The 20,439-nt window shown below is 37.0% G+C and overlaps 1 protein-coding gene and 2 long non-coding RNA genes across 6 annotated transcripts in view; 2 read left to right on the plus strand and 1 right to left on the minus strand.

Moving 5' to 3' along the window:
- Nucleotides 1-20,439, minus strand: part of RAP1GDS1 (Rap1 GTPase-GDP dissociation stimulator 1) — a 90,823-nt gene that overhangs the window by 56,563 nt on the left and 13,821 nt on the right. For 2 of the 3 annotated variants that reach the window (XM_068187517.1, XM_068187519.1), the window contains exon 2: nucleotides 2,134-2,244. In XM_068187517.1, the coding sequence (XP_068043618.1) occupies nucleotides 2,134-2,244 (111 nt within the window). The remainder of the gene's footprint in view (nucleotides 1-2,133; nucleotides 2,245-20,439) is intronic. The other variant, XM_068187518.1, reaches the window with a different exon arrangement.
- On the plus strand, nucleotides 186-12,094 carry LOC137472458 (uncharacterized). The gene is made up of 3 exons (XR_010998195.1): nucleotides 186-882; nucleotides 5,515-5,709; nucleotides 11,421-12,094. It is a non-coding gene; the product is annotated as an uncharacterized lncRNA (long non-coding RNA).
- Nucleotides 12,104-19,580, plus strand: LOC137472455 (uncharacterized). Of its 2 annotated transcripts, XR_010998192.1 has the most exons (4): nucleotides 12,104-12,336; nucleotides 14,303-14,451; nucleotides 15,754-15,847; nucleotides 18,060-19,580. It is a non-coding gene; the product is annotated as an uncharacterized lncRNA (long non-coding RNA). The 2 variants fall into 2 exon arrangements; XR_010998191.1 differs by having other exon boundaries at nucleotides 15,754-19,580.

Below are 20,439 nucleotides of genomic sequence, written 5' to 3' on the forward strand. Positions count from 1 at the left end.
GATTTACTGAACTATAATATAAATATATACTTCATTAATTTAATCATACACATGGAAATATACTAAAAGAGAGCAGAATAACTGTTTGCAAAATATTATTTAAATGATTTCTGCATTACAATTAACATGTACTTTTATATAAACAATTTGATTTGTCATTGTGTAATTTATACACAGACACAAAGGCACAGTGTGTCTTTCATAACTAGGTATTGTATATATGATAATACACACTATAATTAAAAATCAATCAGCCAAATCCATATTAAGATGTTAACTGGATGGATGAGAGCTATGAGAAAGCGTTTAGAAAGCTGATTCTGTATCTATTTGCTGAATCAATCTATTATATGCAATTTACCTCAATCTCTGAAGTCTTTTGAATGTATTGCTGTTCTCATAAATTATCTCAAGCCAGAAGTCTGTTCTCCAAATCATCAGACAACCCTGATAACTAAAGCCCATTGTCCTAAGAGACTTGGCAAAACTTAGCTACAGAAGTGTCCAGTTCCATTGAAACAGAATTGATATACTGGTTCCTAAATTACCAGCAAGCTGTTTAAAAAACTTCTCCTATCTGACCCATCTAATTTTCAGTGCATTATTTCAGTTGCCTTCAATATTGGGCAAATGCAAATATATGGAGATGTGTATCACAGGGCAGCTCAGCAGGGCTATATCCATGTCACTGACTTACACACATAGAGCATGGGAAATTATGCAGAGAATAAATTTTCTAGAACTACCCCAAAGAGAGAGGTCAAAATCCTAATAATCTGTTTATCTGATCTGGCAGCTATGGAATCTAGAAGAGAAAAGATTTTGGAAGGAAGAGCAAAGCCCTAGACTAAGACAGAAGAGTCTGGTTGCAAAGAAGCATCAGTATGTTTGCTGTACAATTGTAAAATTATTTTGCATCTGCCAGACTTGTTCTCTGATACAGCTATGTGACCTTCATAGGCAAAATAGCAAAATCTGTTGTTTACACGACTAAGTTGTCACTTTTCATATGATCTTCTTTTTAGTACTTATTGTTTAAGTATTAGGCTTAAAAGTAGTGGAAGTGAATCCAATTGGAGGCTGGGTTAAAGTATTGGATATACCTTATAAATAAATCCAGACTCTTCAAAAAAAGGATTGATCCAAACCTTAAAGATTTTATTACTTTCTGGATGATAATCTCCTTCTAAAATAGTGAGAATCAAAAATGGACTACTATTAAATGCAGATGCTGTTATAATCAATTTTTGACTTGATCTGGATGGTGCTTATATTCAGTTGTGAAAATCCTCATCAAGTATTTTACACCAAGTAATCCAAAAGGCTTTGATTTGTAGAATACCATCATGTGAAAAAAACCAAGATTTATCAATAGTTTGTACTTTTGAGTGCATTGATATTTCCAAAAGGACTAACACTTTTTTTAAATAAAAAAGTTTTAATCATGGCTTGTACCTATCCCAAGAAGTTTTTCAACCTGAAATTACACACATATTTTTCTTCTGCCACAATCTGAAGCAGTAAGAAAGTAAAACTAGGAAAAGTCTTATAAACTGCAATCTTCATTAACCTTACCTTTATGTCTACTGGGAGTGGGGACAAGCATTCTAAAGTTTTTTGTTAAAATGACATCTTGTTCCATTCTGATGTTATTTTTGTTATATACTACATATCAAACTTGGACTGTGTTTGGATATCCAACCTAGTTCTGCTAATTGAAAGTCCCGGAATTAAGAAATCTGTGATCAGATGTGTGAGGAGAAATATATTACAAATGGAATACTATGCTCTTTCAACCAGAATTTCAACCAGCAGCTCCCCTAAGAGGAGCTTTTCTCCATGTTATGAGGCTTATTTCTCCATCTCTGTTCTTTTGTTTCTTGAATGATCAGTTTAAAAAGTAAGTGTTCTATTTCATTGTAGAGAAAGGAATGGACTACAGCTGTTCCAAATATTCAGGTATTTACCTGTCACTGTCTTTGTTGCTACTGGAATGTTACAGACACATGGATTAAAAACCCCCAAAACTCAATAGAGCCAATCTAGCAGCCGACTGTTTGAGTCAGTCCTTCTGCGACATTTTAATTCACTGATCTCAAATGATTTAAAATGTGAAAGGTCCATACTACTTACTGTTTTGTGCCAAAGCTTGAAGCAGACAGTCCAAGCATCCCTCCAAGCTATCTGCTGTACTGTCAGTGGATGTTATCTTCAGCTTTTTCAGGGCTTCACTTAAATTATCTGCTTGATAAACACAAAGGAAAAAGAAATCAGTGTCCTCATCAATTTGGTAACAGCACTATAGTCTTGAATGTAAATAGTTAATATAAACAGTTCCTATATCAATGAAGAAGAGGACATGCATGGTCTGTGTTCTGAGGATACAAAAACCCAGGAGTCAAAAGTTATAGATGAAATGAAACTTTTCAAATTTATATATACATTTATCATTTTGCATCTGAGAACAGGATGTCACAGCAGGTGCTCTATGAAATGCCACCGAGCAGCAATTTATCTATCAGTATTTTGTCAGCCTCACCGTTACAGAAAACCAGCAGCAGTTTCTTTGCTTCGCCCCTTGTGTGTGGGAATAAAATAGAATAGAAATAAGCATATCTTGATCTTCATCAATAGAGGTGAAGTAATTGAAAATGCCAATTTCTGCATGCTGTGTAGGCTTCCATCTTGACTATTCACAGATGCCTAGTGCTAAGCTTAGAGTCTTTTAAGAATTATGACACTTTCCACCACAATGTTACAAGCTTCATTGTTTATAGGAATTGTGTTAACTCTTTAAATTCAACTGATCCACAAAAACAGATGGCATCTTCTTGAAATAAGAAAGTTCTGTTGTGGATTTCAGATATTAACTCTTCCCTCTTTAAAAAAAAAAAAACCCACCACCATCCAAATGCAAATGAGATTACATCATTCTCAAAAGACACCTATTTGCCCAGTAAAGGTTGGGGTAGTATGATTGTTACCATTTTGAGGGTTCTATCCTTTGATGAGCAAGTTTAAGGCTGCAGCTGCAGCCTGAACCTCTGGTAAGCCCACTGATGACTAACCTCACTCTGAATGGGCTATTCTTTTCACAACGAGTGCTGATTCAGTTTCCATGCCAACTATGACAGCAAGCAGAAAGTGTTACTCAAAACAAATAATATTAAATAGTGTCTCGCTGTCTCTTGTTCCCAGTGGCTGATCAAGAGCCTTGACCCAAGCCCGACAGAGCCATAGGTGCAGTTTCTTTTCAGTGCATCACTGGTATCTTCTGAGCCTGACTAGCAGCCAGTGCTGCTTAGAGCTTCCCACCAGTGTAGGAAGCCTCCTTGACAGGTGAGCTGGCACCTGCTGTGCTTTGCCTCCTCTTCACTTGCCTATGTATGGGATGGTGCAAAGGAAAAGAGTGAAGACTCAGCAGGCATCCCATGAAAAGGGTGGAATCTCACTCCTCGAGTGCTCTGCTTCTCAGCCAAGGCTGTGGCTTTTGTTCCACCTCCAATTTTTATTAGCATATGCTTTTGTAGTTCAATATTCCATACAGATAAAGGTGAGATACTTAACTTTCTAAAGTGCTCAGTATTTATATATGAAATTGCTTATATGTTTCTATGATCAGGCAGTTATTTTGTCTATTCAGTAATGAACATGTTCTTAGCAACACTATAGTGAGGCGTGTCAGTACTCCTTAATGCAACCACACTTGGTTGTGGCTTCTCAAGATCTTGAAAACCTCCCTCCCTACCACCTCCTCACTATGCTGAGCTGCCACCTTCTGGAACAAGCTAACTGGGAAAAAAACCCTAAATTTGATTTCCCCTCATACTCACATTACTCTCTAGCAGGCTTACCACAGCACTTTTTTTGAATCATCTTTAGCCAACAGTAAAGTTGAACATGCACTGCAAAGTCTCATTGCTTAAATACATTATTCAGGATATACCACTAGAATTTGTCAAAAGACACAACATGTCAATGACCAGCCCCAGTACTACAATTTTATATTGTGCACTCCACCTCCTCTCATACCTTCTTCACCTGCCTCCTTCTCATATTTTTCTCTTCAGTTTTCTGCTAACATAGCACTAATTCTCTTCCTTCCTTACAGGCATCTCATCTCCTTGTACATTCACACACTTAACTTTGAAGCTATAGCAACATTTACAGTAAGAAGACTCAATCTACTATATATATGAAAAGCAAGGGTTCCTATAATCTGGGGAAGAAGAAAATGCAAAGATAAGAAATTCACTGTCACACTAGATTTTGCAAACTATTGTCAGAGAGTACACTCAGATTTTATTTCTCTTTTACAGCCTCTCCTGCTTCACTTGTGTTCAATAAATCACAAGATACCACTTATTATTTCATTTTTCTTTGCAGAGATGAGTGCTTTATATAAAATACTTGTTATTTCTTTCACTCCATTCCATATCAGAACCTGCAATAGAGTTAGAAGTCTCCCCAGTCTATTTTCCTACCACTCCTTTCTGCTCAGTGCCATGTAAAGTTTTTCTGGGGAAAGTCCACTATTTTAATACTACAGAATTACAGATTTTATGCAAAATTTTGCATTTGGGGCAAAATTATTCAAATGTGACTATCCAAATATTTCATTCCCTAGGACAAAGAACTCAGTTTTTCATGGTACCAAGCATGTGCACATGTGCACATTCCACTAACATACATGGACATTTAACGGCAACTTTAGACAAACTTCAAGAATCAATGGGCACTTGTGACAATGGTACTTGTGACCATACTGCTTTTAAAATATCTTATGAAACAATGTGTGCCAAACTGCCTTTCAACTAGGTATACTTGGATGCTGTATTTTTAAAATAACGTAACATGATAGGAGAGATAAATTTAGAAACCATATGCATAAAGTGTGCTTTGAAAATACATTACAATAATCCTTGATTTTCTAATAAGCCTACAACTCTAAACTTCTTGCAGCTTGACAATTAACCACTCTGTACTAAAGAAGAAAATATAATAGGAATACTGTAGAGACAACAGATCTCTTGACACAATGCCAGAAGGCCAAGAGCCCAGAGGGAAGAAACCATCCTTCTAGAAAGAACTTATTTGTTTACCTTGGTTCTTTCTGTCCTAGTCAATCTCCTTTCTAAACTGAGTTGATACCTTGAAAAAGACAGTTACTTTTGAAACCCAAGAATCTTGGACATGTGGAAACAGATCTTCAACAGATTCAGCTGTTTTTTTATCTTTTAATTTTTTTTCTTTTGCTGTCCTGAAAAGAACAAACCCCTATAGTCTGAGATGACACTGACAGGGATATTCAGAGAGAAGTGCTGTAGTGTTCCAGAAGGCTCTCTGGAGCTATATAATCACATAATGCTTCCCAACTCCTGCTGTTTCACCATTGCCCTAAACCCGTTGTTTAGGGAAGAAGCTGCAAATGCTTCTTTTCCAAGTACAAAACCCCTGTTGTTTTCTTGTGATCATCTCCTGCTTACTTTTGTGTCTCCTCCTCTCCTTCTGTAGAAGCTGTTTCCAATAGGCTTGTTGCTGCATAGCCTGATCAGATTGTCAGCAATAAAATCCCATTAAATAAAAGCAATATAAGGAATCTTTTTGGCTTAGTATCAGAGAAACATGAGTTGGAGCATTGTGTCAACATGCAAGTCGTGTGAAGCTCACATTAGGAAGATCTAAGGGTGCAAGATTAGGATGGCTAAGGTAAAAATTGGCTGGTAATGTTCCTGTGGTACAGTTGGTCAACAATGTGGTATCATGTTGTGAATATGTGTGGCATGAAGTCTGAAATTTAATACAAGTATCAACTATTTTGTTGATGACCCTAAGCACAGGGAGTCTCTCACATCTGGCTTACTGTATTGCTTTCAGGAAGACTAGTTATCTTATCTGGACAAGAAGCTCTGAATTCCACACACCTTAATTCTATATATCCTAATGTTACAAACTGGTAAGTTAGCAAGTGGAGTCTGCCAAGAGCTGTCAGACCTGTCTGGCCCATTCCACCTACGGTTACATTTTGTTTTCCCCAATAACTACTCCTGCACAAACACTCATAAAAAATGAGGCTGTTTAAATTTTTTCATTGCCCACATTGCTTTTTGGTAGCACAGTATTACTACTATCTCTTGCAACGTTTTGCTATCTCTTGTGCAGGCATTTTTACGGAGCAAATTAGTCAGAAACTAACATCAGTGAATGTTTTAATACTCCATTTCACTTCACTGTACTCTTTTTTCTAAGAGCTTTTCTGTGACTCATTCCTACTTGCAGTCACTGACTTGTTTTATATAAAATAACTGTTCTTTCATCTAGTAAAAATTTGGTAGTTCATCAACTTTGTTTAGGGTCAGGGCAACAGGAGTGCTGGTTAGACTGTAAAAACTTTGGAAAGGTACTCAATACTCTTTCTAGTAATGCAGCTTCTGAGGGTAACTTGCCAATTTTGCTCTGAGTCTACAGCATCTTCACCCAAATCACAGGAAAAACCCTGTTCCATGACTGATGTTAATAAAGTATGTAGAATGTCTTAGCTGAGTACTTAGATAGATGGTCAGCTTTTGTCTGGACTGCTTTTCATATATCTTGTAACATTTTATCCAGTATAGATATTTTCTCTATAAAATGAGGACTTTGAACACATCATTAATATTGACTGTATCTTTTGACTGACACTTCGTAGGTGTAGACATGTTGTTATTAAACAGACTACTGCATTATACATGCAACTTAAAGGATAAGGAAATCAAAATTAATAGATATTGAAATGGGACACACTGAAACATGCTGATCAGATAAAAAAAAGAAGTTCCAGCAGTTCTGCTATTACAGGGATGTTGGCTGTATTAACATCAGAGTCTTTTGAGTCTGTTCCACTGCCTCTCAGGAAACAATGAGACATCAAAATTGAGCAGAAGGAATGGTGCCATTTTATGGGTCTCCTTGTGTTGTAACAGCATAAATCTCTTAAAAATGTAAGTACATACATGCACATGGGCTAGACTGCAGAACTGACTTCATTTTCTTCTACAGACTTGAAATTACTAGACTTTCAGTCCAAACTAACTCATATGAGAAATCCAACCCATGCTCACCACAGTTTTTGATGCATAGTGTATTCTGATGTGGTATTATTTGAGAACTTGACACAAAGATCAGATATGTAATCCGTTTGGGTGAGATTTATATATTTGGCCTGAATGACTTCTTGCAGCAGAAATCCCAGCAGCTGGTGAGATCTGTAGCACAACTTTGGTGTTTAATGAACCCAGATGCCACTTCCCCAAATAATACGGAAGACTGGTGCAAAATTTGGAGAACCTTTTAGCTCCCACGACATTGAATAAGCTCGCAGAAATGTACAGCATGGGTCCTTTTTGAACCTATATAAACTGAGACACGTCCTTGTGGTAATTTTTCAGAAGATACCTAGTTCCATACAAATGTTCACATTGACATGCAAAATACTTCAAATACAGAGTTTACTGAGTACAGAAGAATCTTTTTCTCACATTCAGCCCATTGCCAAAAAATACTCTATCCTCTTTTTTCTTTATAGCAGCTGCCCTCAAGCACTCCCAAGTGTACAATATTTTCTGCCAAACCACTCAAACCCATCATTAGAGACAACTATGCTTCTAGGCCATCCACAAAATTTTTAAACCTGGCATCTAATCAGGAGGTACCTATATGCTGTCAGAGGGCAGCAGTGAAGAATTAGTTTTTTATTAGTAATGCCAGAAGACCTGTACAGACATACAAGACCAACATCCTAATCAGGAAAGACCTTTTTTTTTTAAATAGAAGCCCTGTTTGTTTCTGTCCTACCATGTTCATCGAGGTGGGTTAATGCTTTTTTCCCAACAAATTTTCTAGTTCCACGGATATAATGATATACTGATTAACTGCAGGGCTTCTTCGGCAAGCTGATTTTTACTTAGGTACATTTGCTCTACTTTTCTAGCATAGTAACTAATTTTAATGAGAGTGTCTATTTTTGACAGCAGTTCAGCTGCTTCATTCTTAAACACTTTCTGAATCTTAGATATATGCCATCTGGTCTTAGAGACTTGTTACTCTTTCATTTATCCTCTTGCTTCTGCATCTGTTCCTCTGACATAGGGCTACATTTTTATTACCTGAAAATACTGACACGCCATGACTCACTGCCACCTGAGCACTAAGCTACCTAATTAGGTTTTGTAATTATCTGGTCAGCTTATACACACTAACAGCTACTTAGTCAATCTGTATTCAAAATTAGGATAGAAACCTACAACACATGGCATCAACCAGCAGTCAGTACACTTGGAATCTCTTGCCAATGCAAATTTTCTGTTTGCTTCCCCCCTCACCCCTCGGAGGACATTTGATATCTTTGAAAATAATTTCATGTATTATTTTTACTGTAGCCACAGATAAACAATAGATTCTTATATAAAAACATTTACACTATGCCAAGGTATATGAATCTATAGCTGCTGTAATAGGTTTCTGCACATTTATGATCCTCTGTTACTTAAATCATGATTTCCAAAGGCTATCAGAATGACATTTCAGAAGATTTTGCAGAACTTTGGAAAATTTTTTTTCCTCTTTCCTAGGAAAACATGGTACAGATTTAGGTATCTTTATATCTCATAATTAAACACTGCAGATCTGGAATTATTTCAAGGTCTAAAGAAATCGATCAAAATTCAGTGAAATCAACATAACTCTACTGCTTTACAAAAAGCCTTAAAAGATTTTGCTTAAAACCAGTCCTAGTAGAAGAATAAAATAGATTTTTTTTCATTTAATAGAAAGCTGCTTGATAAAGGGAGTCTGCAGTGGACAAATTTTATTTAAAAATCAGCTAATGATAGAAAAAGTAATTTCAAATAATTTGGTTCTCAGTTTATGGAAAGAGCCGTTCTGGTACTCTATTACTAGCAGTAGTTGAAAAAACTATCAAGATGGTTACCAATTTGTAAAGAATTACAATTTAATTGACAAGACTGCATTTGTATTTGCATAATTTATTTTCATATAGCTTTTTTTCTCCACGTGCCTCATCTTCACTGAGTCATATTATCAAAATGGTTTTAAATACACAAAGTTCCAAAATTATATCAACCCACATATATTTCACCATGTAAAATATTTACCATACAATACAGTGCATGCCAAGATGTACACATGAAGAATGCTGTTTTATCCAAGGGACACCTCTCTCTTTCAGGACAAATGTTCTGTCTAAGAACAGCTGAATGTCTTTTCATACCCTCCTTCTTGGCAAGTGGTTCTCCTTTTATTTACCAGGTATTACTAAAAGATGAAGGATCATTTCCTTTCTCACTGGCTATTATAAAGTTACCATCATTACATTATGTTTCATGATTCAAAGATATGAACGTGCTAGCTTTCAGAAGGTATTTATAAAGTATGAGGGAAGCAACGCACTGTGTAAGTGAATGGGAGAACTGGAAATTTAGGGTTAAAAGTATCTGTGTGGGAAGTGGGGTATTTAACATGAGATTTTCAGGTTCCAGAATTCCTGCACACTCTAGATTCTGCAGGAGTCTTCAGATGCAGACACAGATTACACCCAGCACTTCTATAAAGCAGACCACAACACATTATGGACAGGTATCAAGAGAGCATCAAGTATCACATGGGGCAGAAGGGGATCCTGCTCTTTGTGGGAACATTCAACTGTAAATGTTTCTCTATACATGCCCACCCCTCCTTAGTTTAGGACATGGCTTCAAAGTACTGCAACATAAAAGGAAAGAGAAGGTCTCTTCCACCAGATTATTCCAGATTACTGCCCACCCTATACACAGAATGAAAAAAAAAATTAGTGGGGGAAAAAACAACAGGACCAAAATAGTACTTTAAATGACTACTGTTACTTCAGAGAGTAGTCCAAACCTGTTTCTTGCTCATGCAAGAACTCATCAAGCAAATTAAAATGGACAGCCTAAAGCAGACAGTTGGAAAAGAATATAAACTCTCCCTGAAGAGTCAGTAAATGACTGAAACAGGATCTTGGAAAAAAAAGGAGTAACCTTAATGCTAATCAAATCTATCATTCCCTACAATGCTGTACTACATATAGTCATATGGAGCAGCACAGAAGAGACAAGCTGCATGTCTGCATGTGTCTATGCACAAGCACACACATAAGCAGCTATCAGGGCTTGCATCTCTCTACTGTCTCTTTTTAAATTTATTTTAGGTAGTTTATTATGTTCTGTTGTCTTCTTTTTCTTTTCTGCTCCTCCAGATGATTTCTGCCTGAAGCACTTTTAATCTAGCAAGCAAGAGTCACTTTGTCAAGTCATGACAGCAAGAACAGAGAACGGGTGCTAGAAAACAAACAGAAGGAAATTAAACTACTGAAACAGTGCAGTCTAGAAACAGCACATTTAAAACTAAATGTATCAAGCTTTTTCAGCTTTATCTTTTCTTTGAGATGATCTTTGCCTACACTACTGTGTCCAACTTTTTCTAACTGTACCTGCTCTAAAAGTCTTGATCCTAATGTGACTCAAGTTAGCAGACTACAAATGCCAGCCTAGACATTACAGAAACAAATAAGAGGAAAACACTTTCCTCAAGAGCTTTTAATTTTTTGTTAAAGTATTTCCCCTACTACATTAGAACACTGATTTCTTTTGTGGCATAATTTAACAAGGCTGCCAATCCTCTGTACTTTTTTCAAGTTCTATACCAAATATGGCTTATTAACCAACAAAATAACACACATGGAATGCTACAAGTTAGTCTGAGTGGACTTCTGTAGGATGTTGTAACGTGGGACAACAATTTAGACTTGAAGTATACATTACTAATCAATTTAACCAGCTTACTCTAGTGTTAGCTTTTTAGATAAACAAGTTAAAATTACTTTTTCTTCTTACTGAGCCTAAAAACAAAACAAACAAACAAAGAGATAAATAAAAACCAGCTAATACAAAGTTCCAGAACTAAGAAAAATTCTCTGACTTCAACAAGCTCTGGTTCAGGTCTTTGGCCTACTCTCGGCAAATCCATATCCACTGTACAAGTACATGGTGCAGTGTCTGTCAGAACTATACTTATACCTGCTTGAGTTATTGAACAAATACATTGTTTGATTCTGTATAAAGCCCTCAGGCACATCTTTCACCAGCAACAGTGAGGATTGTGTCTGGGTAAGATACCTAGGTTCAAAATTGGTACTGCTAGCTCTAATTGTATGTCACATCAGTGTCCTTCTGTCAGATGTTATGAAATACTAATCTCTGACTAGACAGCTGTTTTCTAGCTATCATGAGTTCCCTGAAAACCTTAAATATGGAAAGGAAGCACCTGAAAGGAATAGGCTGAACCATGAGTCCACAGAGTGTTACAGATTTTGTTTCTTTTCTTTTAGGCTGTCTGGTTTGAAGGTCACAGAATCATGGGCTCTTTAAGGCTGGAGAAGGCCTCCAAGAACATTGACTCTACCCTTTGACTAAACACCACCATGCCCACTAAAGCACATTGAGAAGTGCTATATCCACCCAGTTTTTGAACATTTCCAGAGACAGTGACTTTACCACTTCTCTGGGGAGCCTTTTCCTGCTTTCAGTGAAGATTTTTTTCTTGATATCCAACCTGAGCCTCCCCAGCACAACTTGACAACAACTTGTTGTCCCTTGAGTGGGACAACAGTTCCACTTGTCCCAGTTATCTGGGGGAAGAGGACAACGCCCACTTTGCTACAACCTTCTTTCAGGGAGTTTAGAGAGTGATATGGTCACCTCTTACCATTCTTTTCTCCAGACTGAACAACCTCGGGTCCCTCAGCTGCTCCCTGTAAGGGTAATCATCCTGTCATTTAGTGGAGACAATGGAGATTCTCTGTTTTCAGGTATTTCTTACTGACAATAAATAAATCCATGATGATGCCAGAAAAGGAGGAGTCACATAAATTCGCATGGTCTTAATGTTTACCAGAATCCTTAAATGGAAATCTGACATCACTATTACCAGTAGTTACTGATATCAGAAATCAAGTCTTTTTAACACTTAGGTATTTTTTGTTCTTTTTTATAAAATACATTCTCTAAGTCTATTAATTGGAAAGTTCTGTTTTTAATATGACCACATATTGTGCATATAAAAACACCTTTCTGAAATTCACTAAAAAGTAGTGATACCTAAATTACCATGCATCTCACAAAACTCTTCTTATCTACCTTACAGAAATGACAACCTCTGAAGTAGTCTTCATCTTTGCATGGGAAGGTATATGTGTAATTTTGCGTAGTATGAAAGTACATCAAGCTTTCTGACACATCCTCTACAAGCGTTTCAAAAATAGTAAGTTAAGAAACAAAATCTCAGCCCTTGTCCTGTTGGCTGTTAATAAAATTCCATCTGGTCACTTAGGAACTGTGCCAACATTACCACACAAAGAGCTTTTAAGCTGTTTGAATGTTCAAGAGTCATTTGACAGCTTTTTTATTTACCTTTTTTTTTGTCAAATATGCACCTAATACTATACAGATGGCTAGGTTCTAACAAGTTTACTTGTATGCAATCTTGAAACTAACCTTGAAAGTAAACTGCTGAGGTTTTGCTTTGGGGTGTTGCTTGGGTTATACCTTTTTTTCTAACATTTAGGATTGTTCAGTCTACTGCTGCTTCAAATTCCTTATTAGGCAAATAAAAAGCGAAAGTGAAAACTTGGTGCCTGCTTTTTCTAAAATGGCAAACATAGTAAGAATCTGCTCAACCTGCTCAGAGCCAACAGAATGGGAGCAGGAGAAAGGGAGCTGAAGTCTCGGTAAACAGCAAGTTAAAGAAATGTTCACTGACAAAATTCGTCAAAGGGAGAGAAATCCCAAGAACCACTCGGGGCAATGAGAAAGACTTCAGCAGCAGATGGAGACTATTCTCAGTGTATATTATCCTTATATCTTTTAGTGCCAAAATCAGTTCTAGATTTACTCTCGTGACACTGTGATAAAAGATGTGTATTTAATACAGAAAAATAATTTTCACACTGTAATTTATATTTAAATTTGTATTGGAAAATCAAAATTGCTTTGCCAAAAAAACCCCATCCCCCATTAAAAAAAAAAAAAGATTTCTGAATGACCTGATCCAGCTTCAAAGTTACCCAGCTTGGCACATGAGGCTGTATTAGGTGATGCCATCAATGACTTCATTTTTTGTGTGAAGCTGTTAGTCCATGTGATGAGGCTGAGCAAATCATTAACACGTAACAGTGAATTTGCTTGGCCTGGTCTCTTGCCTTCAACAATCATTATAATATCAGGGTGGATTCAATATGTTACAAGTCTTGCAGGGGTAATGCTGGTCATCTACTTCTGCATGATACTGAGCCAAAAGGGACACCAGGCTCTCAGCTCGAGGATCAATTGTCTAGGATTCAAGATATCCAGTCAGACAAGAATGCTCTTTCAGTTACGTGAAGTGGTTTAGTAATGCTTTCTCCTCATTCATATCCCTCAACATCTTTTAACTGAATCAAGTATAAAATCTGTTAGTTAAGGGAATCAATTTGTATATTAAATTTCTGTAGGATAAGCACTCACTCTACAGGTAAGAGTCTGATTCTGTCACTATTTATAGATGGGTAACTGAGTAGTCTTACACTTCTGCATACACTTTAAGGTCCTGACATACAATGAGTTAATAAAGGGAATAAATCTGTAAAAACATAGAGTATTTTTACTGTTGTTTTAATTAAATTGTGGGCATTTCAACCAAGTGAAATTTTGGAAAGGATCCGAGTAGAAAAATCTTGGATTTGACGTTCTCTTTCAATTCTTTAGTTTGGACTTAATTAAAACTAGCTACTCCAAACTTCAAAGCTATAATATTTGATTAGAATCCAAAGAGTAATCTACTACAGAAAATAAAATGGATCTCAGCAGTGGAAAATAGAGACTAATCTAGGAAAATCCATGAAGATTTAAGGAAAGACCATTATAGATCCAATAACAGAACATAATGATGTTGCTACACATATTCTGTGTGCTATATTTTGTTTAGTGCTGTATTTTTAAAGGTATCTTGGCACCTTAAATGAAGACATACTTGAAATAAATAATTTATGGAATCTGCCTTTGTACTCCTGGTTGGAGATCTTACATTTTTATAAATTAATAACTTAAATTTCCCAGTTCTTTTACAAGCAAAGAAACTGTCTTGTTTGTTGGGTCTTCTAGCAGCTCATTTTAAATTCAAGGTCGATCAGAACACTCTAGCAACCCATTTTCTCCTGGTCCAGCTATCAACTTGAGTTTCTCTGTGGCAGCTGCTACCACAGTGTCTGGTGCTGAAAGAGTCCCCTTTGTATGTCCGCTCTGTGAGAAACATCTCTGACATCCGACACAGAATAGATACCAGATATTGAAAAGCCTGGGGGCTCACACAACACAGTTCAATGAAATCTCAGCAAGGAAAGTAAGTATTTACCCTGATATAATTATAAAGGTCATTTTATATTCTATTCTTTTACAGTTAACATAGAAATATAAATATGAAATAAAACAAAATTTAAAAGGTAGCAATTAAATTAGCTTAGCAGTTCCTAATTAAAAAGACATAAGGCATTCTGTTATGCAACACACTCATGCAAGTTCCATTTTCCTTCTTGACAAGATACATATCCTAAACCAGCTGATCTACTACACTCATCCCTGCAGCTATCTTTTTATGGAAACATACAGTTTTCCCCCAGTTCTCTATCCCAGCAGAAGGCTGAATTACAGCCTCTGCATCTTGTCAGACTGGGGGACTCCACAATGATGTTCCAAAGGGTACATATTCCTTAGATACAAAGTCTTAATGGTGATTTATGGTATACTCAGAGGACTTAAAAATTTGCATTTAATTTGGTTTTATTTATTTTTCCCCAAAATTACCCCAAAATTCCCTACTTTTAATTATGTGCTGCATGATAATTATAAATCATGCATGAAAACTTTTAACCCTGAAAATACACTGTTTGAATTTGATGAGTGTGTACAAGTAAGTTCCTAATGGAAGTGACCTTTTGTGTTATTGTTAGGTTTTCAGTGAAAGTTTCTTAGAAACAGATTAGTTACAAATCTAATAAGTGCCTCTAAACCCTTTTATTTACAAATGTCTGACAATCACTCTTACGGTTGTAAGTACTTGTTTGCCTGTATTATCCTACCTAACGTTACTTTCATCAAAGTGTTTTTGTCTCAAGGAAAAAATCTGAGATGGAAAGACCAGCAAATAAAAATGCACTTTTCCACCTAAACACACAACTGTTAAGACCTGTAATTAAAAAATTCCCTTTGACCACAGAAGGGCCAATAGATATTTGTGACAGACTTCTCATGCCTTGGAGCAAAAGGCTTTTAGTATTTTCTAATGTCAGTGAAGGATACAGAGAAAATTAAGTCAGTTTTGAAAATCCCTGCTTCTTGGCTGGTGAAATGCCACTAATCCTCCAATTTAGCAGTTTAGTGAAAATTACTAAAATGGCCCAAAATCAACAATATGCACTTTGTAGGCAGATTGTAGTGCCCACATATCACAAATTGAAGGCTACATTGTCAGCATTATTCGTCTATAAGCTTTTAGGGCCAAAATGCTCTCTAGAGTTTTTAGTTTGCTTTTATAGATATCATGTATGGCTTTAAACCTGGTATTATTAAGATTAGCAGACATCTGTGGTTAATCCCTCTAGTGATAAATAGCTGCCTATTAATGCAGTTATTTATTTTCACCTAGGAATTCATAGGATGTAGAGCATCAACAAAACCACTGCAGTGATGGGATCAGCTCAGATCCTCTCTAAAGGAAAAGGATTCAACTGAGTCTTCATGTAAGACTGACACAAAACTGCAGAATCAGATGGCAAAATTTAAATGGTGCACAAACTGTTCCGTATAACCCTATTTTAAACAAAAATTGTCACAAAACCCACTAGTATTCTGCATGACTGCTGTAGTTACAAGTGATCATTAACCTCTGGCCAGCCTTTAAGAGCCTTATTTAGTAAAATTCATACTAGAGTGGCAATGCAGTAAACATGATACTGATGTTCTGATGCAGCACGTTACAGTACATGGGCACAGCTGGGTAAATCACAATCCGAATGTTACAGTCCTCAAGTATTGCTTCAAGAAACTGTGATGAGCATTTGAATGAGTGAGATGATGCAATAGGTATGCACTGAAAATATGGTTTTGGAGAGAGAAAATCTGACAGCACAAATCAGGGGGAAAAAAATCTCCAAAAGAGAGGGCTACTTTCTCTGTCTTAAATCTCAGGACTCTTAATTAAACTATTAATCCCCTACTCAATCAACTGCCTTTGGGCAACATCCCAAAATCAAGTGAAATGCTCCCAAGAGATACACATTTACAGGAAGCTCAATAAAAAAGGCAAGCAAGATTTCTTTTCTTTCCAAAAAGAAATGTATCTTTTAAAGACAAAAAATTTCTGCAAAATGCCACTCACTAGATTAAATTGCAAGTCATTTGCTTCCCCCACAAGCAGGATCTGACTGTGTGCGAAGTGGAGGAGTGCTTTGCTTTCTCTGCTTAATAACCATCTCTCAGAGTAGGTAAAGAGTCACATTGACAAAAACAGAAAGGGGTCAGGTTCTGCACACAATCTGCAGGTCTCAAGGATGAAGGGCAGATGGGAAGTACAAACAAGTCCTTGGGATACATTTCACAAGGAATGTAAGGATCTGTGTCAACTCGATACAGTTGCACATGCTATGTCCCCAAATCAAGAATGCCCACTGTACTCTCAGAGACATTTACCCTTTTGATAACCATGAAGATCTTGACGGATCCTTAAATCACAGGGGAGGAAAAAAAATCATGTTTACATGCAGAGATGACTGTAGGAAGCCTACCTCCTATGGACTCTTTCACCAGGCACCGGATTCTGCAGAAATATTACCTTTTTTTCCTTTTAAGTTCCACATGCATATAGATTAAGCCCAAATCCAGAACTCTCTTAGTTCTCTCAGGCAGCTTATTAACCAAATTCACATATTACTTTTATTGGTGTCTCTGGGGGTAAGGCTCTTCTAGGTCCTGCTTCCAATGTGTCCTGTCAACACGGGCAAGAGAGAAATTCTTGGGAGAAATAATCTCAATACAAAGCACATGGCAACAATGTGAAAGTGCCTTTTGCACATAAGTGTGAACATGAAAAGAAATCAAATGCTATCCTCTACCTGAAAGGATTTAAACAAAATTTCTCCAAAACATACTCAAATCAGAATTTTGTATTTTTAATGTGAGGACTGAAATACCTCTCGCTTCTTCTGTTGAGACATATTTTATATTGGATGGGGCTTGAGCAACCTGTTCTAGTGAAAAGTGTCCCCTGCCCATGGCAGAGGGCTTGGGACTATATGACCTTTGATGTTCCTTCCAACCCAACCAATTCTATAATTCTATATTAAACACTCATTGCATAAAACAAATGAGTAGTCACAGGGAAGTGCTGGAACTAAAACCCTTCACCTTTAAAAAATATGCCTTATCTAACACACTATGAACACATATCACTATTAGGTCTTATATCCTGGTTGGTTTGAGGGTACAGCTTCAATTTCAGGCAGAGGAAAAGCTTTGACTTTTGGAGCCCTTTCCTCCATAAAGATGTGCCTGTCCCAAGGAAGGCAAAGTTGGTAACCCACTTGTGACTCTTCCTCCATTCACATTTGAAAAGAAGAAGGTTTCAAACTTCCTTAGAAAACATGCAGGCATCCAGCTCTAAGAAATAATTTCAAGCCCTGGGCATAAGGCAGAAATCATGCTGATCAGAAAATGGCATGCATATTAATTAAGGGTGATTTCCTGCTGAGCTTGGAAGTTCATCCAACTCTGGACTCTCCAAGCACTTTTTATTTACACAGCCAGAACTCTTGGCTCAGGTTTCTGAATGCCACATTGGAAACCAGCACCTAAAATTCAGAGCATAGGCAAAATGCTGTCTGCCCCTAACCAGGCATCTACAGAGAAACTGCCACTGCAGTATTCCAGGATATTCATGGTATTTATTTTATACAGACTCTTAGGAGGACTGAGCTACTGATCAGCTGCCAGTCCTTTTGCCAATAGAAAGGAAAGCAGCAGTGATTCTTCAGAAGGAAGACACAAACAACAGAAGTCAAAACCCAGCATGATTTTTGAGGCAATTCCTGACCAGCTTAACAAGGATGTAACAAGGATTTGCAGCCTTTGGCATAACTGAGTGCACTTATTTATGGACTGCTAAATAGTCAAGAGGCACTAAAAATCTTTGCAATGATCTGTCAGTAGTTTGAAAAACTTCACCAATGTGCCCCAGGCCATCCTCCACTTGCATCTTGCACCAACATTAAGGAACAGCACAGTCCTTTCTATACCCTCTGTTTAGAGTGTTTACACCAAGGAAATTCCTCTCGTTCAGCATATATAACTCCCACAGATGCCAGCCACAAAGGGACCACAGATGAGAAAAGGATCTCTCTCCTAGTAAGTTTTGTGGTTGTTTCCTTTCTCCTGCATCTTTTTGTTCGCTATTGTAAGTCCTCTGAAAGTGGAAGAAATGGGAAGTAGAGAAAACAATAGTTCAGAAGTTGTCATACTTTACAGGGTAAAGATTAGAGACATTTCATGGAGTAAATGTGTGGATTATGCACAAACCAAAAGCATTTGTCAGTTTTAACTACTGTAGATATGCTGATATTTTAATGAAATTAATAAAAGGATGTTTCTGTATCAGCAGGCACAGAGCAAAGCAGCTTTGTTGCTGGCCATATCCTATTCAGTCCCAGAAGCTGCATATAAGAATAAAAATTTAAAAGAACATTAGCAGGTGAAATATTCTTCCTCTTCATTTTATTAACACATAAAAGCAACATACAGAATGTTATTGAATGTTGTTAATTAATACAGTAAGCAAATGATCCTTAAAGCAGCATTTATCAGGAAAATTGATAATTCAGCTATAAGAACAAGATATAAAAAGTCTTTCTCCTTCCTCAGGTCCCTTTGAACCAAGCAGTTGGGCACAATGAATAGTCGTTTGGTTACTCCTGATAATTTCAAATCTGCTTTAAAGCCAGCACAAGGACACACTTATCTCCTTCTATATCTTATCTAGGTATCAGACCTTCTCAGACTAAGTACTCCCCCACTCTATGTCAGCACTGTCACATTTAACCAGAGCTAGACTCATCCACAGAAAAGGGTACAGGAAAGCCCAGAGAGAGGGAACTAAAAACTACTAGTGCTGAAAAATCTAAAATATCCCAGGAAACACATCTGATCACCACTACCTTTTTAGACTGAAATTTGTCTTCTGCAATAATCTCTTGCAAAACAGTCCAGATATGTCCCACTAGAGACGTATTAAATGCCTCTGTCAAAAGGAACTATCCTCTGATCTAGTTGAGCAGAACTTTCGATTGTTCTACAATCAACACCATAGGCTCTCTAGAAGAATACAAACTGCAAGATGCTACCAAGTAACTTTGCAAGGATAGATTCATCTATCTTGGAAAAGCTTCCTTTTCCTCCAGGTTGCCAAAAATTTATTACCAAAGCTAAAAATGTAAATTAGTGATATTACATGAGTAAAACCTAATTAACCTAATTTGTGTAGAGGCTTTTACCTCTCTAATTAACACAAATACGGCCCACAACAGAGAGAGTGTGGATATGACTGAAGTGTGGGACTCAGGAGAGCTTGTAAGTACATGTTCTGGCTCATCATATTTCACCTCAGAGAATGAAAGGCATGCACCCTCCCCTGCTTAGCTGGAAAGGAACATGGTCATGTCATAGAATCATAGGAATAGCACTGAAAGCTGTACTAAAATCCAAAAATATGTAGATGAGGCATGTAGATGAGGCAGGAGCTCAGTAGGGCTTTCATGAGAATGACTGGGAGATCTGGACCCACTGGTTTCCCATTAACTGCTGCTGCAAGTCAATCTGAATGCATTTCTCATCAGCTAAATAAGTAATGTAGCACAGAAAGAGCTGAAATTCGATTTAGGCTACACCTGATAGTCCATTTTTTATCCTCAGTGTGATTTTGCAGAATTAAGTCTGTTGGGTGTGTAGAGACAAAGATTTGCCATCCTCAATCCACTTGCATTAGCTTGTGTTTACTTGTAACTCTGGTCTGTGTTTACTTGTAACTCTGGCACAGTTACTTGTAGTAACCAACGAACACTCCTAGGCAATTTTTCAAGTATATGGACTTTAACTATCCTTAATAAATAAATAGGTTTTGTAATTTATAGCTAATAAATAAACTTTAGTTTTCCTGGAGTCACAGTTATGAAGGTCTCATCATTGCTTTACATACTATCAAGAAATCAAACATAAATCTGCCAACCCTATTCAGACTGGCTGAACAGCAGATTTTGAGTATGCAGTTTGTGCTTGAAACCACTAT

The sequence above is a fragment of the Anomalospiza imberbis genome, chromosome 4, assembly GCF_031753505.1.
Source record: "Anomalospiza imberbis isolate Cuckoo-Finch-1a 21T00152 chromosome 4, ASM3175350v1, whole genome shotgun sequence".
Lineage (NCBI taxonomy): Eukaryota > Metazoa > Chordata > Aves > Passeriformes > Viduidae > Anomalospiza > Anomalospiza imberbis.